Source organism: Sceloporus occidentalis, unplaced genomic scaffold (genome assembly GCF_023333645.1).
Source record: "Sceloporus occidentalis isolate IW3139 unplaced genomic scaffold, rSceOcc1.0.p SCAF_122, whole genome shotgun sequence".
NCBI lineage: Eukaryota > Metazoa > Chordata > Lepidosauria > Squamata > Phrynosomatidae > Sceloporus > Sceloporus occidentalis.
The window spans coordinates 1,755,212-1,781,500 of NW_028317102.1; the positions used below are offsets into that span (position 1 = coordinate 1,755,212).

The 26,289-nt window shown below is 38.0% G+C and overlaps 1 protein-coding gene across 1 annotated transcript in view; it reads right to left on the reverse strand.

Moving 5' to 3' along the window:
• The window catches only part of LOC149282148 (disabled homolog 1-like), an 83,524-nt gene that overhangs the window by 14,925 nt on the left and 42,310 nt on the right, over positions 1-26,289 (reverse strand). The window contains exons 3-8 of the mRNA XM_089498566.1: positions 25,213-25,311; positions 13,222-13,353; positions 10,490-10,609; positions 9,906-9,944; positions 8,857-8,922; positions 6,196-6,255 (exon numbers count right to left, since the gene is read on the reverse strand). Of these exons, the coding sequence (XP_089354692.1) occupies positions 6,196-6,255; positions 8,857-8,922; positions 9,906-9,944; positions 10,490-10,609; positions 13,222-13,353; positions 25,213-25,311 (516 nt within the window). The remainder of the gene's footprint in view (positions 1-6,195; positions 6,256-8,856; positions 8,923-9,905; positions 9,945-10,489; positions 10,610-13,221; positions 13,354-25,212; positions 25,312-26,289) is intronic.

The following is a 26,289-nucleotide window of genomic DNA, read 5'->3' on the forward strand; positions in this document are numbered from 1 at the left end:
AGCACCTCCATAGCGTAAATGGACCAGTTGAGAAGATGGAAGATCGCTCTTGTAACCGGCCCATTGTGCAGCGGGATATAGACGACCCCTGGACCCACCTAGTCGGCCAAGGCCAGGATACCTCACTAAGTCAAATTAGAGGGGGCTTTTTATTTGGAAGAGGGTGACTACAAATAGAAGCAACGTATAGCCGAATGGGGACAGTTTAACAGAAACTGGGAAAATCGCATGGATTTTTTTTTTCCCACAACACAAATGATGCTAAACATAAAATGTGAAGAATTCGGTGAACTTAAGAAATAAACATTTAGAAAGTACGTGTCGAAGATTAAATATATAACTTTGAGTTAAAATAACAGTTGAAAAAAAAATCCTACCAAGTAGGTTCAAGGACTGTCACGCGAGTGTTTGAGATCTGAAAATGATCCATCACGCTCATGTAACCCCTCGTACCTCCCGTATCTTTGAAAAGGTTAGGATTCGGCGTCGCACGGAACGGGTTGGAGAGGCCAAGGCCGTCTAATTTATATTGTCCGTTAGGTTATGGTTTTCCCTAATGAGGTTTCCAAACCCACTGCCGAGACCTCCAGTTAAACTATGCCCCGGAACATTTTAGCGGTTTCTTTGAGAAATGATTTTAAGCCAAACGCCAAAAAAAAATAAATAAAAATAAAAGAAGAACATTTTTAAAACTATGCTTTTTTTGCTGTAAAATATTCTACATGACTTCCATTATTTAAAAGGATTAATTGGGAGTATTTTTTGGCTATTTAGTTTGCATTTATAAGGAAACTGGATGCATTTAACAATAAAATTTTCTTATATTCTTCTAAATACATATTTAAAAAAATATTAAATATTTTATTATATTTTATAATATTAAATATTAAAGTTTTTTTTTATTTCAAGGGTGGCTGTGAGTCGGGAAATAAATTATAATATAAAATAACTTTTAGCAAAATTAATTTGCATTCTATTATCTAATATTACAGCATATTTTAAAGATAATTTTATGATATTAAAAAAGTTGGAAAAAAGTTCCAAAATATAATAATAAAATGAGAAAATCGTGCTATATAAGGAAAATCGAAAAATGAAGGAGATACATATAAATAATAATTATGGTTAATAGAACCTTGTGATAGAACTGAAAATTGTATATGAGAAAAAAATATTTTGGTGCAATTTATATTAATTTTTAACGTGGTTAAAATGCTTTGTTGATGATTAAAGAAATCCAGAAAGTTCTCCGTTCTATAAAGCACCGCTATAAAAAGATCAGACTGTGTTATTAACATCTCTAAATATGAAGTCATTACTTCTTTGTAATTATATTTTGCAATGTTCAGGCTAACTCATAAAAATGTGTTTTTAATGCCGTGGTTTATTAGCATTACAGAACTAATATTTAACATTTTAAAGGGAAAAGATGACTTTTCGGAAGATTGAGGTCACAGTGGCCATTAATTCCTATTACAGGTTATTTATTCCGAATAATTCATTTCTATTGATACATAAAGACAGAAAACATGGATTAGTCAGTGTTGGGTTGAATAGCCTTTAATCTTTGTTAATAAATTGTGTTTACAGAATGTTCTTAGAGTTTTCTTAGTAAGGATCGAGTCGTGGTGGAAATGATCACTTGGCCGGATTTGATCCTAAGCACCATTTAAGGCCGCGTCGGAGGTTTAAAAATGGCTTGGGGTAGCCGGCTGCTCAGTTTGCAATTTCATACAAATTATAAGAGCCAAATAAAAAAGAAATGAGGACCAATTTAAAGGATATTTTAGCCATTCTTGGATTGGGAACTCATCAGGGTCCCCTATTAGGCCAGACCCCAGTGGGACTAATTCATTAAACCTCAAGTTTTTCAGTTCATTTTTGGTCATTTGTTTTCGGGCACCAAATTTCATTCCCTGCCCAATCGGTTTGGCCAAAATTTGTGAAAGAGTGAGAGTGTGAGTGAATGTGGACCCACGTACTTTGGACAAAAATTCTGAGCCTTTTGCTTAGTTTCTGTCTGATTCATGGGGTCTGGCCTAGTTTCTGGGGCGTCGTACAAAGTGTGGAATTTACCAAAATTCGGTTAATTTGCTTTAATTAGAGTCTCCATGTCTAATAAACAGTGTAGTTAGATGTGATTCTCCAAAACCCCAGCCACCCAGGGGAGCAACCCGTAGATTTCAAACCCACCAAGCCCTCCCGCTTTGTATTTTAACCCCCATCGTTGGGCTGCTGGTGGTGTGTAAATAAATTATGATGGGAATAATTTTAATAATAACACAGATATCAGAATAGAGAATGTAATATTGAACAGTCATTATGAGCAAATCTCTCGAAATGATCCTTCTTGTCTCAGACTTGCTAGCAGCGAGGAGTTAACATAACAGCCAATATTACGCCGAAATGTCAGATGTGACATATGAGATAACTCTGTCAAAGCTGATTACAATGTCTCTGTACAACAGAACTTAATTAGGACATAACGCTGACAAATGTCTGGATATAATCTAGCGATCCCACGCCGTCTTCGGGGTCCTCCTGCCTAAATAAATGTCATCTTCTAAAAATGGAACTTAATATCGCTCGGAGGAAAAATGACTTTTTGTTACCTGTTGCACTGAATGTATATTGGTTAATAATTCCATTTCTCTCTGTTGCTCCTAATTTGAATAATAGCTACATATGAGGGTGAGTTAAGAAGAGGGAAAGAGAATTTGGAGGTCACTCTGATAAAAATACAATGACACATCTCTATGTTTAATAAACACTTGCAAATGGGCCAAAAAATATTCAAATTTTTTGGTTTGTCTATTCATTTTCGTTCCATGCCCATAAGGTTTGTCTGGAAATTTGGTTGCATTTTTGATTTGGGAATGAAATTCCTGGCTCGGTGCACACATTCAATCTCACTCGCTCATTCTCGTTCACACTTTCTCTCAAGCTCTCTAAATGTTTCTCTGCTGACCACTTCCTCTTCTTCTTCATCTTCTATGTTTCATCTTCTCTCTTCTATCCTCAATCTGCTATCTTCATCCGCATCTCCGTGGACATAACCTGGCAGGAACTTCCGCCAAAATGGCATCCATTACAGTCCATTTTTATATATTTATATATACATACACATATATTTATTCCTACAATGAAGCCATCTTCTCTCTTTTGTCTTCTGCCTTCTTCCTTCAACGCCCGCATCTCTGCAGACATGACCTCTAGGTGAACTTTGTGTCCATGGAGATATGGGTCAAAGGAAGAAGATGGAAGGCAGAAAACAGAAGGAGGAGAAGAGCAAGAAGACAGAGGGGGGATGCTAGAGAAGAAGTGGAGCTGTGAGACACGGATGTGGTGGGGTGAGAAGGTAGGGAGACCTTCAGAGAGTGCGAGAGAGTCAATGAGAATGAGAATACAAACCCAATTTGTCGGAATTGTTTTTGGTCCATTTGCACTTGTCTAGTATATATTTATACATTGCATTATACTTCCATATAATTACATTTTATTACACGAACACAAGTTAAGAGGTAATAGTACAGAAGGAGAAGAATGCCCTGCTCTTGGGAGTTTATAATCTAATTGGAGTGCGAGGGGGAATAAGACAAAAGGAGAGGGGCCGCTTGGCAGAGGATGGTTTAGTTATAGTGGGGGTGATGTGGCTGAGAGATCTCCAAGGTGGGGGTACAGATGTTTTATTATTTATAGGAGAATAGATTGGAAGCGTCTCGGAATAGGTAGGTTTTTAGTAAACATTTTAAGTTCAAATACGTAGGGGAGAGTCTTACAGAATGGGGTAAGAAATTCTAGAGAATAGGCACAGAATGAGTAAAAGGAAAAACGTCATAATGGTTAAGGAGACAAGCAACTCAGAAGAGCTAAGAGGGTGATTAGAGATTAGGAGAGTAGTTAGAGATAACGATATATAGGGGGCTCAGTGTTGTTAAGGGCTCTATTTGTCAAGATTTAATTCTGGGGATATGGGGAGCGCGTGGAGGGACTGGCAAACTGAAGCATGAGATGAGGAGGTATGGGATAAGAAAATTAGTCTGGCAGAGATGTTGTGGACAGCTTTATACACTTATGCTCTCTATTGATGGTATATTATCATAGGAACCACTGCCAAAATACATTTTCAGATATATATTAACCTGAAGAGGACGTAAGTGGTTTGGGTTTCTAGATATAAAATTGTGTGTTTAATAGAAAAAGGAAAACAAATTCTCATTCCACGTGAACACATACGCATGTACACAGACACACTATCATTATACTTTAGGATGAAAATCAATTTCGACAAAAGAAAACTATCTAAAGAAGAACTTGATCTGCTTTCATACCATAAAGGCTCCCATTACAGTTCTCTCTCGGTGATTTCTCAAAAACATGGAACTCTCCATAATAACCGGTGACCTGGTGACACTACAGAATTACAGAACATTCCGAAGCCATTCCAAAAAGCCGACATTATAAATGAGGAATTAGTTACAATATGTCTTCCCGGGCGCATCAGGCCGAGTCTGAGGTCTGCAGTCAATTCATAACACGAACACGGCGAGAATACATTGGATAAAAAGACACGTATGATTGATGATTTCATTTACGGGCGATGATAAGCACTGACACATCAGACTTCAGAATAACACAGTAATTATGATATTGACCTCATCTGTGTTGTCAGTGAACCATCGTACATAAATTTGACAGTTCCTTTGGGGCAAACTTTCATTGTATTAATCTTGAAGCATCTTCTGGCCCTAACTGGGCTGTTGATGACTTTTCTTGGACAAGAAGATCAGGAGCTCCTCAAAGAAATCACTAGCTCCATTTTTAGTTGGGAAGAAGACACCAAGTAGATTTCCCAAAACTATGTGATGTATCAAAGATTTACAGTAAAGGGGCCACATTTAAAGGGTCACCAGCTTGGTAATCAATGCCCCCATGGCCAAGGATCAGGTCAAGGATGAACAATGTCTACACTCACATATATTGTGTAAGGAAACGAAATATTTAAATATCCATACATTTTCCATGACCTCCGCACTGATTACTGGCAAAATGATGATGAAATAAAACAGAGGCAGGGGTTGGATCTGAAGGGGCGCAGGGTTTATTAAACACTTCGACATGTTCTAATGTGCTTAACGATCCTTAGAAAAAAAAAAAAATTTGAATCCTATTAATAACAACAATTTGTTTGAATGTTAACAATCCACATGAAGAACGGGCCCCTGTCTTGATCCTCTTCTTTAGTAGTATTGCGCCAAATACCACCGGCTGTAACCCAACGTCAACTAGTTGGTTGAGCACTGCCCACCAAAATTCTGCAACTACGGATCCAATCAACCACAAATGGGCCAATCTGTCCCCAAAAATCCATCTCTCAAACGAAGAAGACCAATGAAAACATCTGACCTTAAGTAATCCAGGGTGGGTGGTATAACAGAAGCCCCTGTCGAGGAGGCCCTTTCCATTCTAAAGCAAAGCCCAACGAACAAACCCGATTTAATTTTATTTTTGCCACCCCCAGGCTCAGTAATGTCTCCTTTATGCTTAATCAGCTCCACACATAGGGGGCTAGTTAATTAAAACACCAGATACTCACCTAAAAAGCTACAGTTTGATGGAACCCGTTTACATCGCACAACCGTCCAAATGAGACACATATAATATAAGGATATAGAATTAAGATTTTAAAGCATAGCCTCGAAAATACAAACGTAGGAAGTTCGTAATACGAGCCTTAAAATCGACCCATCTCAGGAATTAAATTTATTTCATTACCTAGAAGCTGTTTTTTCCAGTATAATTGCGGTTTGGGGCTTAAAAGTTCTCTTGTGGGTTAAAAGCAGGTGGCAACACCAAATATAACGGATTACTAATTTACTCTCCCACACTCATACCTTTCTCATCTGATCTCCTCCTGTAGATGCCCAAACCACTCGGCATCTATCAAAGGGGAGGAATAATTCAACAGGGAGGAATCATTGCCGGAATCGTCTAAATTTAAATAAAGATGAGGTCCCAATTCATAGATAGTGACGGTCTGTAAACGTCGTCGTGTGGGCTTATTGTAAGAACTAACGTGAAGGATTTACTAAACCGAAGAGACCACATTAATGATACACAAATATACATTCCAATTGTTTTGTAAATTATAATAATAAAAAAAAAGAATTAGAAAAGTAAAACAATTATACGTACACTTATGGGTTGACTTTTTGGCACATCATATACACCTTCTTTCTTATGGCTGGTAGGAACCTGAAATGTAATAAGTAAAATATGAAATATATATCACAGGACATACGTAATCCAAACATTTACATGGCTGACACCAGGATGTTGAACAGGTAGTAGAGTCTGATATTTGGGATGGATTTTGAAAAGTCAGTTTATTGTCTATTCTTTGTACAATGCATGACATACCCCCCCCAACTTCTACCCCCGGTGAATTGGGATCCTTGGGGGCGGAGCTTGGGAGGTAGAGTGTCACTCAAAGCGGCAGCGCTACTGTGCATGTGCACAATTCCGCACATGTGCAGTATGCATTCTCCCAGACACAGGGAAATGATACCAGGACCGCGGGATTGCGGGCTTATATCCGCTGTCCCCCCAACTTCTACCTCTGTGCCCGAAAAGCAGGACAGTGGTATAGGGTGGCAATAGCGGGACTGTTCAACACAAAGCAGGGCAGTTGGGAGATATGGTATAAAGGTAAACCCATGGCACAAGTTTGGAACAAATTAGTATTTGAGTGATTCTCCCTATTTCCCATGATCAATTTTCGTGTTATAAAGCTTTCCGGTATTAAAGGTGCTGTTCCACCTACACTTTTGTAACTAAATGGAACGTTAGAAACATCATCCAAACCTTCTTTATCCCATAAATAATGATTTGATCATTCCGATTTTATTTTATTTTTGGGGGGGGATACTAAAGAGGGTAGTGAAGGGTTGTTGCCGTAGAAACTGAAAAAGCTTCTAGTTATTTTTATTTGATCAAACAGATCTTTCGAAGTTGATTTACTTAAGACATTACGCAGTGTAATAAATGTTTTGTCTACGTGAAACGGACAAAAGGAGATTTTTACAGATCTAAAAATATCAGGATATCCGCTTCTAAGTCAAGATGAAAACACAATAAAATATGTTCGTTACATTGCAAACATAAACTACCTTTAAATGTCTTGATAATTACAATGAATTCGTATTATACTGTGAAAACCAGAAAGGAATGTATCAAAGCAAGCACTGTCACGCTATACCCATTTCCCTAACATTTATTTTTTAGATTTAAATTTCATTTTAGAGTAGTAGGTAAATGGAACAGCCTCCCAGCATAAGCGGTAGAGGTTAATACATTGAGCGGATTTAAACATGCATGGGATAGACATACGGCTCCTGAATCTAAGACGAGAGCAACGACTGATTAAGGTTTGAGTCTTTACAGCAAGAATACCGGCCAACTATATGGGTGGATTTGGTTATGAAATTCTATGTTTTATGTTTCTATTAAATACAATAAAATGCCTTATTGATTCCCACTGGATAAAAAAAATCATATTTCTGTAATTAGTCTCACCAATTCTTTTACGACTACACAAAAAAATAATTATGGCTTATTATAAATATTGTAAATCACCCCCGGTAATTACATTATAGATTTTAAGGTAAGGCTCCTTTCTTTAAATGCATTATATTGACAAACGTTAATTACATTGGAGCCGACGATATGTGTTGTATATCATTTTAAATCCTCACCCTTAATTTTATTTTGCAAAAAAAAAATGTACTTTTGACAATTACAGTAATTATATTCTCACAAAATGCTCCTTTGTGGCATTTTGCTACTAATTTGCATAAACAATGCCTTTGTTGTAACCGATCAAATATGAAATAATCATAAATGTTGGCGTCTTTCCCCCAGTAACGCAGTTAAAAATCTGCAATTGTGTTTGACGCTTGTTGCAGAATTGCTATATCATAATGAGTATAAATAAATAAACCATTATATCTGGCAAATAAAGCCCAAATAAATCACATGCATTTCTCTTTAAAATTTAATGGCAAAATAATATATTATTCACTCCACTGAATTCGCCATCAGTCTAATGGGGGGGGGGAGTCACCAACACAGTTTTTTTTAAAATTAATTTATTTTATTATTATTATGGTTATTATTATTATATAAACACTGAAATAGGTATAATTTATGCAAGAAAGGGAGTATTTTATGTAATAATTTCCTAGTTAATGATGTCAAGGGGTTGGTAATATTTTCTAAAAGGATCCTGAATATACCTGTCCTGATCCCAGCTACAGCTCTAATTAGGAAGATTAAGTAATTAAGCTGTGAAGCATACCCCCCCTAAATCCCTCTGTCCTTTTTTCCTCCCCTGATGCCCCTTGTTTCTAGGAGGTCAGAATGTTTGCTGGGTATGAGGGTATCGCAGGGTTCTACAGCCCTAAAAGCCCCGATAATGTGTATAGAAACAGCTGTGAATGTGTTTATACGTTAAATTGTGCAGATCGCATACAAAGTATTGGTAAAGTTCTACCCACATCTAAACTAATTGGAGGTATGCTGAGTGGGTGGGGCCATGATGATGACCCCACCCACTTCTGCATATATAAATGATGCCCAATGCATTGTGGCCAAGTTCCTCCCAGTGTCCTCTTAACCCATCATCGATGGAGTCTATGTCCTACTATTTGGTGTGTCTCGATATTACGCAATCTCAAAAGTCTAAGTATAACTTCCCCTAAAACAGAACAATAGATAACCAGTAAAGGCTTTATAACCAGTAAATAGTTTATAGAGCGTTCCCGCTCGCAGCCCCCATTCCTCTTCCTCCGTAGATACCTGGTAAATGCTTTCATCGCTGTCTGGATCACGAACGGACTCATGGCCGGCCTCAAACACTATGTACTATAGCATCATCCAGCATAGGAAGGCAGGAAAAAAGAGATAGAGGCAAAGAAAGGTTGGGAATTTTAGATCAAAAAGTCGAAGAAGCAGCGATCGAGTATTTGTAAAAGATGCGTTCTCACTTTTTCCATAATTGATATTTTTTAAATGGAAATAAAATCTATTTCCACTTGGAAAACCAACAGTTTTCTAACATCATTTGTTAGAATGCTTCTAAATTGTGCCCCCTATTTTAGGGCTGTTCTTGAAAAGAAAAAGTACCAGAATGCTCTTTTAGGATCCAAAATCAAACATTTTTCCAAAGATCTATTACATCATTAGAGGAACGTGGTACAGAAACAAGTGGAATTTCACATTGATGGCATCGTTTAATGACAGATTAATTTACTGCCTGTGCCTCTCCTCCCTGATGCAGATAATCTGATTTGGTTCAGTGGCTTTATTAATTCTAGAGTGTTACTGAAACAAGGTTGCTGTCTTCCTGATACTTTGCAACTTCTCTACTCTAGAACCTAGCCATGTTGGTGGAAACGATCCAGCTATCAACTGTGCTCCTCTCTGTACCTATGAACCCAAGGGCAGCTGCCCTTTGTTGTCCAATGGGCTTATGGCTCCTGAAGACGAGACCAAAGACTGATTAAGGTTCGAGTCAATTGGGAAGACCAGACGGGCCAAATTGGTCTGGTCTGTTGGCCAACTCTGTGTGCAATCAAGTAACGTTTTTAAGAGGCATGGGTCTGAGATGGAAAAGACATATGGTTGTATCATAACATACCATGCTAATACCTTTAAATTGTATTGTTACCCTGAATATTCTTTTCTAGTAGTGCAAAATGTTCATCAAATACCTACATGAGTTATCTCTGAGTTCTGTCTACAAGTGTCTTCTCCATGGCTTTCTGATTAGGTATTGGTAAGAAGACCCGTTGTTCTGCTTATACGTGGCCATGTTTTACAAAGTCAGTTACAGGTAGAGATATTACCTGGTACACAGGATCTTCTACATCTTCTTCCAAAATTGTCTGAAGCAAGGCAAGCAGAGGTAAGAAAGGAACAGACATAAAAAGCAAACAAGGATGCAGGCAATTAGAAATGAAGGACAGCAAAGATGTAGCTGGAGGTTCAGTAGAAGAACCTGAGATCAAATGAAAGCATGGACATTGTTTGACATCCATCCAGATAGGCAATGACATCATACTATTACAGAACATTGGGATTTTGAATACAGATGTGACCACATAATTATAACACCCCCCCCCCGCATAAGTCAGAAAGGACTCTATCCTCTACTCATTGGACCCTTTTATGTTTTTCTTGTTCTCCACGTGTTCTTCAAGCTTTCTAGATATGTTTTTATTACGTTAGAGTTTTTGGACATCAATCCAAACCTGTGATTGAATGTGTTTTTGACAAGTCCAGCCTTGGAGGTTCAGGCTAAACGACTAATCATATTTTTCTTTATTTAATTGGGTATAGAGCGATATGTTATAGAAATATAAGTACAGTATTCTGTTCTTCCACCCACATTTTGTTGACCAACGTCACCGTATTTGCTCCATATAGATACCTGATATACTGCTTGTTCACATTGCTTATCTTTCTGGGCTTTTTTCTCCATTTCTTCTCTCTGTTTTAGTTCGTAGATAAGCTGGAACAAGTCTCGTAAATCCAAGATTACCGGCTCAGCCTAAATTTAAAAGAACACCACTTATAATTAGGTTTCAGAAAGGGTTTTATAGCATTTACAATGCTTTTTTATGATAATAATAATAATAATAAAGACCTGGGTTGTTAAGATGAACTAGAGCTGATATATAAATATTATTATAATGTATTGTTTTCTATAGCGCCATCATATTCTGTAGCGCTGTACAAATATAGAAAATATTAATAAAATTCTAATATTTATTAGATGGGGGGAAAAAATCTGGTACTACCAGGTAGTGGCTGAAACTGCAGAATTTCATTTGCATATAGCATCTCATGATTATCTGATAAATGTCTATAGGTGTCTTATTCATGACTTTCAGACATACATAGTGAGACATTCTAATTAAATATAGGTTATATGACTTTTCTGGCCATGCACCAGAGCTGCCCGGAGGTGAGTACGGGCGCTTGCGCACCACTACGCCAGCGATGCATTCTGTAAAACATATGCCCTGCAATGCAAACATCTATGGGGAGAGGAAGAACAAATACATTGGGGGGGGGGGGGGTTTCTGATGAATTCCTCCATGCATTACATTGCAAATTAACCCTTTAAAGACCTATTCTGATTTTAGGTTAAGAAACCTTCAGAGGAAACAATAAAGCTTGATATTTTGTATAAGTGGAACTGCACCTTTAAGAACATACGCTAAGAATGTTGACAAATATATTGCTAAGTGTTCTAAAATGCTCTTTCAGATAAGAAACATATATATATATATATATATATATATATATATATATATATATATATATAAGTGACAGTGTCCCTTTAAATATTATTTATGTCATACATTTCAGATTTAAATGAAACTTTCTTGGAGTGATGATTTATCCATCGCCAAGGAGAGGAGACATTACCTGCTAGCGCAAGCTGAATCTAGTTATGGCATTTTTGGGGCTCGTGTATACGGATTTTGTGATAAAATGTTATACCGTTCCAGCAATAATATGCGAAGCTATATATGTCAGTGAAATGTATGCATAACTCAACATGCGCAACCTATCATTCAGCTTCCCATATAAGAGTCTTCTCTCTGATAAATGGGTATACATGTGTGCAGCAGGGAAATAATCAAACAGGATCCAAAATTACATTTTTATAACCCCCCCTGCCACATTCATTGCAAGACTATTGCAATAATTTGTGAACATGTGCAGAATGCATATCGCAGCGGGCTTTATTCACTAAACACTGAGTTATGGGATCTCACTGTATTGACTATATATTATGCAGAGCAGGGTGAGTCCTTTTCACAGGCAAAGCTCACCAGGTTTAACCCTTCCTAATGCAAAGAGAAATCATTTCATCACAATGTATTGTTTCGTGAGTGCTAACTCACCATCTAAATGTATTTATTTCTTCATTTAAAAAAAAAAAATTTAGAAATCATTTAAGATGCTAACAGGTTAGTCACCTAATTCTACTAAATACTGCCGAGAAAAATATATAAATATATATGTACAATAAGTCCTTATTTAACAAGATTTTTCTGTTGGCTATTAAGTGTGGCTCTAACCGTTCAAAAGTTTGGGGTCACTGAACTAGGAAATGTCTAGCTGTAACATAATAGCAAAAGGGTTTTTTAATGATCAATTTAAACTTAAACTTGGATCAGTGAACACAACGTGCCATTGGAACACAAGAGTGATGGGAGTGATAAAGGGCCATTGGAACACTGGAGTGATGGGAGTGATAAAGGGCCACTGGAACACAGGAGTGATGGGAGTGATAAAGGGCCTCTGGAACACAGGAGTGATGGGAGTGATAAAGGGCCATTGGAACGCAGGAGTGATGGGAGTGATAAAGGGCCTCTGGAACACAGGAGTGATGGGAGTGATAAAGGGCCATTGGAACACAGGAGTGATGGGAGTGATAAAGGGCCATTGGAACACAGGAGTGATGGGAGTGATAAAGGGCCTCTGTACGCCTATGAAGAGATTCCATTAAAAATCAGCTGTTTCCAGTTACAATAGTCATTTCGAACATTAACCCCGTCTGCGCTGGATTTTGGAAGAGACAAAATATGCTTTTCTTTCAAAAACAAGGAGACTTATAAGTGACCCCAAACCATAGTGTATTTCTTTGTCATTTATCCTGATTTACCATCCAAAAAGCCTTTAAAGTGAGCCCACGGTCCATAAATGTATGCATGAGTTGGTGTGATTTGGGTAAAATATTTGACCTTTACATTGCGCTAGCCAACAGCTTCAACCTTGATAACGGGAGCTAATAAAGGTTTTTTTTTTGCTATTTTGCATTGTAGCAATAATTTCAGCAAAAACTTTCTTTAATTGCATCTGTATGGACAGCAAGGACAGTTTGTGATCTGTAATGAGCTAGCTGGCATAGCGATGCTTCGAACGGTATTTAGTATAATGGGGATGGTCGCGTACCGTTGGAAAGTAAAGCCTGGGTACGACGTATGCTAGTAAACTAATCTGAGAAAGATACAGAACAGATGAGGCCAACACTAAAAACAACTGGATCCATCCATAGCCTCCGAGCCCCCACCAATGGTCCAGAAAGTCTAAAAACTGCCATTTTCGTTAAAATCACAAATGGTTAAAACAAGGTACATCACTTACTGCCTGCGCGGTTTTTATTGCCACGAATCTATGGTTTCCCTCTTTCCCGCACACGTATCCGAACGCCCGATGGTCCGTGATATCCTTGGCAATGTAGGAAATTTCATGAACTGCATGGTGATGATAAAGAATCTGAAACGGAGAGGGAATTATAGAATTGAATCCACAGTTTCATAATCATCGTTATTTTTTTTATTGTTTTTTCTTTACATTCTGTTTTGATGTCTCTAAAGATACACCTTGACTCTTACCATTGACAAGTTTGGTTTTTTTTTTTGCATTTAAAAGGGTTATTAACCGTACCCAGGTGTGACCCGGAGTCTCCAGGGGAAGCCCTGCAAACCGGGTCTCCAGGTCAGCTTTTGGTTTCTCAGACAGAGGAGCTGAGTTTGGCCACGCCTACTCCCTACTGACTTCACTAAACTCCACCCTCTCACAGCTAGCCCCGCCTCCACGCATGGCTAGCCACGCCCCACACAACGCCACTCCCTCGGAAGAGAGACCGCTCTGGGTTTCCTATCCCAGCCTTTGCCACGACTGATGTTCCTGCCGGAGGATGATAGGGATTATAGTAGTCAGTCAGCTGGATGATAGCAAGTTTTTTTGTGCTGATTTATAGCGCAGCAGGTTTCGCATTCAGCAATTTCTCGTATAAAAAAATCATAAACCGTTTATTCTTTAACCAGCTGTCCGGAGCGCATAGTAGCGATCGCATTAACAGCGCATGCCGTCAGCCTGAAATTGATTCTTCCTTCTCTCTCTGCTGCACGCTGGCACGGCTGTGTACATACAGGGCACAATTTAGCGGCACTGTGCGAGCCCCGAATAACAGCACTGCATCGAAGGCAGGCTGACCAGGGCCATGTATAAAATAATATTTCTAAATATAGAAATCCACAAAGTAATAGATTTTTTTTTTCATAATACCAAAGAAGTTAGCAAAATATCAACCGTCATAAAAACGCCTTTATGTTATGTATATTTTTAGATATTTATCATAAAATATTTGTACTTATATTTCCTGATTACACAGAGAAATGGCTCCATCCCAGTATGCAGCTGTCTTCTCCCTTCCTGATTGGTTGCTTATATTACAGCTTTTTTTTTCCATTGGTACATAAAACAATAAAAAGGATTGCCCAAAATGCCCCAAAGCACAAAAATATTCCCAACATACAGGCTGAAATAGTTTCTTACAATTCGGAAAAAAATCTATATTTTGCGTTAAACTTTTAATACGGCTTACAGGCAGGTTTTTACGCTCTAATTTACTTTTGACTTTACTGAGGGGGTAGTAGATGAATGGAACAGCTTCCCAGTGGATATAGACAGTGAGGGAATTTAAACATGCATGGGATAGGCTGGGATATGCTGGGATGGGATATGGCTGCTGAAGACGAGACTAGCCACATACTAGCCATTCCTGGCCCCAAATCCCCCATATGATGACTACACCACACCATTGCCCCCATCTAATCAGGGTTTGCCCCCAAGTATTAGGGTCATGGCCTGACTTAATGATATCCGAGAATGAGGTTTTAAACGGGGAACGATCTTGAACACGGCATTTAAGTAACAAAAATATCTGCTTCTCCTTTAAAGCTTCCAGGACAGGTCTCATTTCAAATGGACTGTGAAAGAAAGGCCGTTACTTCCACTTCTTTGTAACATTTATCCTGCATTAATTTAAACTAATTGACTTGGCCTGTTTATTAAAGCGCTGCCTATTTGCATCTAGTAAATAATGGATAAGCGTTCCGAGACAAGGTCCAAAGATCGGCCATGAATATTTCAAGGACTTCGGGCCAAATCTATGCCAATCAGATGAAGAAAATGAACAAAATCTGCTTATTAAAGGCAGAAATATTTTAATTGTCTCGCCTTAACAACGACGTCCATGTCGGCAGATTGTATGTGACACGGCGTCGCGCACGTAGCGGGACGAGCCAGAACCGTAACGCTTCTTCATTTGATTTTAGAAGGTTGCAGCTGTTTGCTGCTTTTGTTCTGTTCACGATGCATATGTTCAGAGAAATATATATATATATATATATATATTATTTTCTTATATTATTTTCTTTACAAATTCAAACAGAGACACGAGGGGCTCAATTCAATGACCCCACCAAATTGGCCGAAATTTTTTATTATATCTGATACACGTTACGTTTTATTTCCTTTTCCTAAAATCTTTTGATTCTGGTCAATGACCTGCCTAGAAATTTGAGCTGATATTAACGGTGGTTGAAAATGCATTCCACAATAGCTACTGTGCATAAACCCCCCCCCCAAAAAAACGTAAAATGAATAGAAAACAATTGCAACTAACAACTCAGTGGGGTGCGCCGAGTATGAAGTTGACTTAAACGGGCAAAAAAATTAATACATTCTAACCATAAAAAGTTTGTGTTTGGAATCCACACTACTCATCTGATGAAACTTAACAGCATGGGAAGGTGACATCAACATTCTTTACTTATGCAGAGAGGACGAAATCTATTATTTCCGAAACAATGTAACATTTTAAAAAACAACAGGCAGGGTTCGCGACCCGGGGACCCGGGGAAGCAATGGTTCACTCGGAGACGCCGGGTCAGTTTTATTTATTTCCTGTAAAGTTGACAAGTTAACACAATAACCAAACGACGATAAGGTTTAGATGTTGTTAACTCAAGTTCCACAACACCCTCGCATTTATTACATTCTTTTACTGTATTTACATTCCTTTAAATATTGTAAAGACATGTGACCTTCTACTCCGGGTTCCATTATTGGTAGCAAACTCTGATTTGCTGGATCTATGCGAACCGTTCATCTCCGTCGATAGTTTTCAACAACTGAAGGGATTCTGTGTTCACAGACATTGTTTCTTTTTTGAATAATGTTAAAATGTTCCCTTTGTAATGTGGCACAAAAGAAAAAGCTTCAGCCGGGGACATTTGGACAAAAAGGTTGGCGTTCAATTTTTTATGTGTCCTGTACAGATTCATTTTTTCTTTTTTTTAATGTTTATCAGGCCCTCTGAACACAGGCGGATATTGAAGGACATCAGAAAAAAGTCTTTGTTGCTATTTATAAAAAAAAAAAAAATGTCATGTTCTGAAGTATGAAAAAATACTAATTTTCTAAGCACTTGTTGCTGATGTCATATAATGCTTCTGCTTTCAAAGCCCCCGTCGGTTTTAGCACAGAAACATAGTACTTGATGGCACATCAGATCCATTCAGCCCGTTTCTCCTGCTGTAAAGACTCAAACCTTAATCAATCGTTGGTCTCGTCTTAGATTCAAGAGCCACATGCCTATCCCGCGCATGTTTAAATTCCCTCACTGTATTAATCTCTACCCCTTTGCTGGGAGGCTGTTCCAATTATCTACCACCCTTTCAGTAAAGCAAAAAAGTCCTTACATTTAAGGAAGTTATACTGAATAAAACATAATCTGTTGTATAAAGTTAAATAATATTCTGCAACACAGGACACAACAGGACAGACTCCAAATTCCATAAATGTAGTATTGGATTGGCAGCTAAATTACAACAATAATTTTAAACAATGAATTTTAGTACTTAAAGTGGGACAAATATGTTCTTAGGACAAATTATTAATCCCCCACCACCACACACACACACTCACACTATCCAACAAGTCATTGTGGTTCTTGCTGATATTCAATCTCATCAGCAATCCCTCATCATCAAAACCCACACAGGAACTTGAACATCCACAAAGGCTGGGTTGAGCGCCAATGAACATGTCAAGATAGACTTCAACACTACCAAGATAATCAAGTTGGCAGTCATGTTCCTCAATTCTGTTTAAGGCATTGAGATTCTGACCAGTTCTGGTGAAACCTCCTCCTCTTGAGAATAAGCCAAATTTGTTGCGTTAGAAGCCATTTTGAACTCAAAGCCAACCCAACATTCCTTCAGTAGATTAGTTTATAAGCATTCCATTGCAACTCGACATAAGGTCGGCGTTGACTGGAGTTGAATCGAGGAGCCTTCAGACATGGTCGATTTGTCAAATGAGGAAATCCATAAGTTCCTTTGTTTCATATAAATGAATCGACCTCGGCAACTTTACTCAACTAACGACTAAATTTAACCCTTTGATTTATCTTCGCCGGCTATTTGTAACAAATTAAAGACAACAAAACAATCTTTTTTGAGCAGCAATAAATTTTTGTTGTTCTTTAAACTTTTTTTGTAGCAATTAGGTGACCTCCTTGTGCTAGGAAGACACTTCTTCATCGGCTTGTTTTCTGGTTTTTAACTCCTTAAGGACAATGGGCGGTCCCAAACCCATGGAAAACAAAGCATTTTGAGCCCGTATATGTACGGGCTTTGTCATTAAGGGGTTAATCCTGTCCCGCACTTGTCGTAATTACAAGTGTCATCTTTTTTTGCATTTATTTTTCTAGCCCCAAGCCACCACTTTGACTTAGAGAGAAATTGGCACAATCTTTGATATCAGGCATCTGTACTCACCAGGGGCTGCATTTTTCTACAACAAAGCTTAAAGTGACCTAATTTGAAAGTTTTTGTTGTATTAAAAAAAAATAGATTGAAAAGGAATTCAGCTCCCTAGTTAAACAGCAGACAGGGACACCTGCATATTATATACCTAAGATAAATGTATTCCACTCGACTCATTATAGTCAAACCTCTGGACCAGGATGAGTAATAATTAATGTCTAGAAAATAAATCAAGTTAGTACGATAATAAAACAGACAGAATTCAATAAATCTCATTTTATTGCTTACCGTTTACCGTATTATGATATACCCAGCCCATAAAACAGTGGGGTCCTTACTGCCTATTTCAAATATCGTGACGTTTACATGTTTAAAGGGTTAATTTAATATCATCCATTCAGCGTTAGACTCTTAGCCTTGTCTAGATATGAAGTCATACATTTCCTAAATGTCATAGTTGTCAAGAACTAACAGCTGCTTTTCCAGTAATCATTATAGCGGAATAAAATATTTCAATTAAAGAGTCAATGAAGGATAGGGTAGCGGAAGTCTCTTTCTGCCGGTAAGCACCATATAAAAGCTCCAAGCAGCCAATCAGTGGCAAGAATCGTGGGACCATGGAGGGGAAGGGCATCTGCAGGGCTGCAGCTTCTACCCCAGTTATCTGCTTTTTTTTTTTTTGTAGAATGCACATTAAATTGAATGAATATTTTTAGTGTGTATTCTCTTTAATAGGAGTGTCAGGAACATTAAACTGTCCCCTCAACAGACGTAGCAGCACTCACTTTTTTCGCAGTCTGCATGCGGTGAGCTGACACCTAAATTCATGGCCCTGTCATGTCACTAAGTCATCATGAAATAAAAAAAATAAAATTTCGAATATTTAAAATAAAAGGACCATAATAGGTACAAAATTAGCCTGCTCTACCCGCTGTCCCATGTGTGTGGTATAAAGAAGTTATACAGAGTTAAAAGGATAAGACCCCCACTTCTCAAACTCAGTGTGCAGTGGGGGAGACTATATAGTATAATTTCCCCTATCACTTGCATTAAGGGCATTAGAGGGTAAAATATAGAATAAACAAGCATATATGATGCCTAAATCCATCTACCCCCCCACCCCAGCCAATAAATAATTGTGATGCCGAAAACCCCAAGGTCCATAGCCCCCCAACCCATATTAATTATAATTATGATGTCAGATCTGTGGTTGGATCCCCCTGATATGTAAATCTATGACCCCCCCCCTCATAGACCAATTTGATCAACAGCCCCCAAAATCCCAGCTCAAATTATTGTGAGATCCAAACAAAATTCACATCTGAGGTCACAAAATCTCATTTATTTTCTAGCGTTATCTTTTGGTTTTTTTTGTTTTTTTTTTAAATATTTTTCACCACTCTGGAGCAACTGCTAATTCGCAGCAAGACTGAAGTCAGGTTAACCTGCTCTCGGAGTGATAAAAGGATAACGCGGTCCACCGTTTCACTTTCTTTGTTTAATTGAAATTTTCAACTAAAAGAAAAAAAAAAAATCATGGATAAAAAAATGAATGTTTCTAATTAAAGGACCAAAGTGGTCATTTTCTTTGTCCTTCCAAAAAAATTATTATGTTTTTCTACAGGGGAGGGTTTGCAAACAGAGTTAATTGCTTTTGCAGTTCGCATGTATGTTGCAGAGAGAAGCTATTATTATCAACCTTTGCTGTTCTCTAACACCTCTGTGAAAGGATAATGATGTGGTCCACTGTGAACGTCTAATTGTCCACTGCCAGAAATGTTACCTGATTAAATTAGTTGACCCTAAAGCTATTAAAAAATAACCCATAGACTTCTCTACCAGACAGATAATGTCCATACCTGCCCGAGTCCCTCTTTAGGACCCAAACCCCTGTGTCTCCTTTCCCTTCCTTGATGCCTCTCTTTTTCAAGCAGCTCAGAATCTTTGCTGGGTATGAGGGTTCTACTGGAAAATTTGTGAAAGAATGAAACGGTGTGAATAAAATACCTACTTTTTAGTCTAAATGTTTTAATTATATAAACAGCTATAAACAAGTCAAAAAGTCTCATAAAAAGTCTAGCTAATGTGACAATCCCTAGTAACACTTTTTACTCACACATTCTAAACGCTAAGTCTTTGGCCATTTGAAACGTTCTGAATATAAAAAGTATGATGGGTTTCATCAATGATGTCAAACAGCTCTGGGAAAATGGTGAGAAAATTGGTCAAAAGAAAGATAGGGCTGGCGACATTCAGGGGCCAAATCAAACAGTAATAAAGCATTTCTGTCCGATACATGTTTACAGAAAGAAAATGTATCGCCAATCCATAAAAGGATACAGTCATCATGGAGATGCCACCTAAAGCCCTTCTTACTCTACACATACTGGTGGCCACTCTAGAATTGCTACACAACAATCAGAAAAAACTTTAGTAATGGTCCAAACTCTTTAAATCAGAGCCGGCACAGGGAACAATTGTCCCTGGCTACCAAGCAAGACCTCCCCTGGCCAAGAAACACACTATATCTTCTTGCCTTCTACTTCAGTTAGGTCTGATGATACTGATCTGTTCTTAATCAGATCCGCATCTCATGAAGATATCTGTATCTCAAGAAGTTCCTCGCTTCTGAGGTAGGTTCCTCACTTAAGTGCGAACCAGGCTCGGGCTGGCCATCTTGCACGCCAGGCACATGTCCGGTGGACCATGGTCTGACATCGCCCCATACTCATACCTGGGAATTCTCCGGTCTTGACGCGCCCCCAATCCCCGCCAATTTCCCCTTTAAATGGGGGTGTTTCCCACAATGACAATGGACAGTCAGGGCTGAGTCCCGCCGGGATAGGCTCCGCGTAGACAGAGCCCAGAAGTCCCTAGGTATGCCCACAGTTACCTGATCTTCTGGGTTCTGCCATCGGTTGCTTTTACGTCAAGAGGTGGCCATCGGCCTTAAAGTGCCGGGGCCGCCTCATTTCCCCCAGTCTGGTCCTGGTGTGAACAGTCAAACGACTTCATGTTTGTTGGTTGAGAGGCATAACAAATTGTATAATCAACAAATTTCAGCCCCCGTACCCTTAAAATTTGCACCACTTCTACCCATGCAAGGATCTGCTTGTTTATCATTAAAAATCAATGTATTAATTGCATCTGCGTAATAATGAAAAATAATTCACAGGGATATTTCGGCAAACCAACGGAAAACCGGCATTCTGTATGAGCGAGAATCGGAATTATCCATTGCGGATCGCATTTTCCTCACTCAACATACTGATTTCCATTAAAAGTATTTCTAATCTATTAACAAGGTGAAAGTTCATTTTCACTTACCCTACATACAGCTAATCTCCTCTTCAATTATTTCAGACATGGAAAATAAATTGCCTGTTAATTATTCCCACTTGTGTAGAACTGAATAACTTTTCCAGTCAACCAAAACACAGGTACACGGATAATCTAAATGATATACAGTATTAATCTTCCGCTTAATTACCAGGGCTGGTATTTATAAATAGTAAGCTAGTTTATGCCATATCTTTCTTGTTTATGATTGGCTATGATGTCATTCATGCCCAATGGTTAATTACAGAAAAATACCAAAAAAAAAAAAAAAGGCAAAATGAGTACTTGTATCCATTATTATTTAGCGTTATCATAACCGGTGGGTTAAAAGAGATTTTGAAGTCAGAGCAAGTACTGCAGTAGATGCCACAACCGATAAAGTTGACCAGACCATGTGAGAATAAATGTCAGAACACTTTCATTTGCATGTGCCTACCCAGAATCCCTTGTGGTTGTGGCAGCACCATGAGATTTTTGAGGGAAAAACAAGCTTTCTGGCTTGTCTGGTGTCTGTAGATGAGTGATTAATAATACTTCTACTACCCCCTTAAATTTAAGTGGAAGGATTTTCCATCACCTTTACTCACCATAACTTGTAATGGTATTGTCTGTACCAAAGATAGTCCATCGGATTTGTTCAAATGCCCAAAACAAAATCTGCGATGAATGTTACCTTTTTGGAAGATTGTTTATCTAAGAAGCATTTTAGCCACTTTATTTTACATGATTTTGTAGGTATTGTATCCAACTGCGAGGTGTTTGCGATGGAATTCGCGGTGGAGACAAGGTGCTAAGCAGCGTTTTGCGAGATTATCTTTTTAGTTGAAGATGCAGCGAAGCGGAGAGGACGGGGAAAAGATTTAAACCTAAAATAAGTCGACAGTATGGTTTCAACAGATTCCCTGCCTAAATGACATATTTCATGCATGGTTAAAAATTAAGCCATCATAAATAACTAATTTGGGAAATTCGTTTTCGGGCAACAAATTGCTTTCCCTGCCCATTCGTTTCTGATGAAAATCAGGGGGCATTATTAACTCATTCATTCACTCTCTCATACTCGTTCACACTCCAATGGCGGATTGGAGGATGGGGAGAGGGTCGTCATTGGAACCACCGCCATACTGCCCTAAGCGGCACTTTTGTTGACATCCTCTCCCCCGATTGGAGGCTCAGCGGAGAGGACTTTCAGTGATGTCCTCTCTCCTGGTTGGAGGGTTGGGAGGAGGGATGTCACCGCGGAGGAGGAAGCACCACCTTTTTGGTGAACTTTCTTGTTCATTAAAAACTTGTGATAAGTATTATGTTCCTTTATTTTTGTGTAATCGTCCGCTTTCATCAGTCATACTTCCCCCCTTCGATATTAACAACCTAGAGCCATCTCTGATTTAACGGTATGAATGTAGATTACAACATAACACCGTTATACTTTGTGGCCATTACCTGAACAATTTAACTTCCGAATATATACATCATTTCCGCACGGTGCATCCTCCACAGTAGTTTTAGTTATTTTAGTAAATTTATTTGAATAAATAGTGCCTGGGGGGAGTGCGGTGTCACTGTTAATACTGGTGGAATGAATAAGGTCTGGGATAAAGCTTTGAAAAGGATGACTTCTGCACAGATGGTAATAGAATTGCAGATGGTAAACTGGAGTAAGTTGTTTAAACAGAAAGACACACAGATTTCCTGGAAGGGTTTCAAGGACATAGCTTCTTTCTCTCCTTGAAATAAAAAATAGTAATATACGTGATTTCAGAAAAATTGCTATAGGAGCCACTAAACTTCCATGAGCGTGGTTTTTAGAGGAACACATATAATGCTTAACAAACACAACAGAAACGGCAGAAACGTAGTTTATTCACTAAAATGGGACCATTGGACATTATGATTGACTGCACTACATCATATCTCTCATGTTCTAACCCCGAAAATCAGGACTGCGGGATTGCAGTCTCGGATCCTGCTGTCCAGCCGCGCTCTACCTCGGTCCCCAACGGACTTACGAAGAACGCAATATGGTTTAAGAAATACCTAAGTTTTAATAAACAAAGTCGTGATGGTGGAACGGGCAGACTAGACGGGGCCGAACGGGTCTAATCTTCCGGCAAAGTCTATGTTTCTATGGTGACAGTTACAATTTAATCTAGAAGACTCTAGTTATACAGTTACATATTCTTTTTAGCCAAGTATAATTAATTTAATATTATTTTTTTTTTTTAAATGAGTATTGGCACATAATAAAATTCATTTTCCGTGACATGTTAAGCATATGGGGTGAGGTTGCTAACAGACGTAGCATTGCGTATAACTGTCAGGAAAGCATGTGAATTCATGGGCATCTCTATGGCAAGTTCTTCGTCTATCTGGTGTTATTTCTGTGTCTGACAGGTGTCTGTTTCTGAAAACACTGATTACTTGCTGCTTGGGTTATGCTACAATCTCAAGACGCTCTTCATATTTCATATAAATTCCACCGATAGAGCGATGAACCCAGAATTCTCTGAAATCGAGAGGAACAATCAAGTGGGTTGACCATGGAATGTCTCCATCCCTTGGGGTTCCTGCCTTTGTTTTTGGAAACTAGATTTGTCCAATAATATATCAAATAATCTAAATTAAATAAACCAAAGTAAGCCGGTTTATCTACAAATATAAAAATACAATAATAATTATATTATTAAAATAATAATTATATATAATTATTATAATAATAAATAATTATTATTCTGTCTATTTGACCATGATGACTTCTTAAAATTTTTTTAAAAATAAAATTAAAATAATTATAATTTACGGCAAGCTGTACACGAACCAATGAGTGTGGTTTACTTAGTATATAGAACCATAAAATGGCGGAGTTGGAGTAACAGAGCCAATTTAAATGAGGAGCGGCACCCGGAATGTTCCCAGGAACGGCTATAAGAAAAACACATGTTTATTTTTGGGGGGTGAAAAGGACCTCTGGAAAAACAAACTAATAATGATCATTTAACTCTTTGGTATGGGTTTTTTTAAGCAAGCTGGTTAAGGATATTTAGCTTTCACTATTAGAAAACATTCTTACAAAAATGTTTTTGTTCTCTATGATTACTGGTGATATTTATTACAATTTTAACTATAAATATATATAAATATATAAATTAAAAAAATATAAATATATATATAGTTTGATTATTTTTGTTTATGGTACCTGATATATGGATCTGTTTACATTATGCAAATTTTTTTTAGTAAAACTGCATATACAGTAGCTTATTTTTTTATTATTATTATTATTATTATTATTTTGTTTTGATATTTGAAGTTCATGGCAAAAAAACCCTAACTAATTATTACTCTGCCCTGAATTTACATCTTGACCGGTCACTCCTCCAGAACCAATCAGATTCCACCAAAGCAGAGGAAAAAACACAAAGATGCTGATAATTATTCTCGAGCACTGGAGAGTAAACCGTTCGATCTGTATATGCAGTAATGATTTTTAAAGAATTTTGGAGTTTTGGTATTGCCTTTGAACATGTGGTCCCATCTACTCTACTATCGTACCGTATCGTCAAGATACGTTATTAGAACTAAAGTGGCAGAATCCCCTTGTCATCAGAAATTGATAACAAGTCACAAGAACGTTACCAGCGACACCAGCTGTTAGGAGATATACGGTAATTATTATTAATTCCGCACAGAATATAAAGTGCTGTAACCATCTCTTAATTAGGACACAAAGCTGGTTTCTTGCTAACCACATCTGCAGGATCCAGGTGGTTATCCTCGCCGCTAATATTTGTTTCCCAGTGTGTCAAAGTCACATTCGGTGCTTGCGTAGACACAACGGGAAGGGCTAATCCCAGGTGGGCTTCCACCGCTTGCTAAAATCCGACCGGCTTCTTCAAATGATGCGTCCCAGTCTGAAGTCAGCCAATTAGTCTTCCCTTTCAAAGCAAACCGTGTACTCCCTACGCCAACGCTCCTCGATTTGCCAAGGAAACGAATTTTAAATATTTTTTTTACAATAAATAACACGGCTTTTCTTTGCTTCTGGATGGACAGAAATATCTTGGAATTCCAGGAACCAAAATAATTAGAATTCCATTTACAGAGTGTAAATTGTTTCAAATGATATTCCAATCTGGATTAAAAAAAAAAGATTTTTATTAAGTTAAGGTCTACTTACACCAGTTTTCTCATCGAAGATTTTGATTCCCCCGAATGAGACCGTTAGAAAGACCTTTTGCTTGTGTTCACCTTTCGATCGTGCACCCGCGGCAATCCCCTGTTGAGGGACAAAAAAACAAGGCATACAAGGTTACTGTGTTTTTCTCCAAACCTTTTTTTAATTATTTTTTTTTAAAAGAAAATATTTGAAGATATGATATTCGCTGTAAAACACTTGTCGAGTTAGGGCGCCACCTACACTTCTGAACTTAACCCCTTAAGGACAATGGGTGGTCCCTAAACCCATTGACAACAATGCATTTTGAGCCCGTACATGTACAGACTTTGTCATTAATGGGTTAATAAATCTTTTTAACTAAATGCTACATTAGAAACACCTTTCCTAGCTCCGTGGTAATGCCTAAACCCTTTGCAGAAATAATGATTTCATCACGCATTATTTCGCCTTATTCAGAAGTTTTGCAGGGAACGCTTAATTCTCATGTGACCCAAAAGGAGGCGTTGATTGGTTGCTGGCCGTAAATTTTGGGTTTGAGCTGCCCTGATGGAGAGATCTTCTCTGTAATGGTGCGAATGAACAAAAGACAGCAATGCTCTTTCCAAGTAAGCACTTTTCCTATCGGGTAGTCTAATTTGGCGTTTAGGTCTAAAACATGTCTCCCTTTTTGTTTTCTCAACAAGTAAATCATGACTTCGTCGTATAAGAGTATGTAGGGCCCGAAAAAATGAAATACATGTCATTTAATCACCGCGAAGATGCTGTTGCTCCAAGGTTAAAGCCATTTCCGCTATTAAAGTAACATTTGATAAAAAAACACAAAAAACATATTAAATAATAAAAAATATAAATAAATAAAAATAATATAAAACATATTCAATAATAAAAAAATATAAATAAATAAAAATAATAAAAAACAAATAAAATAGCTTGCACAAGTGTACCTTACATGAACTACAATAAGTAAGTACGTATATGTAGAGAATGTCAGTCTAGTTTCCATAGTTTAACACCACGAGTTTGGAGACAACGATGGATGCCGCGTGTATTCATACAGAAAGTGACCTCAATGCATTA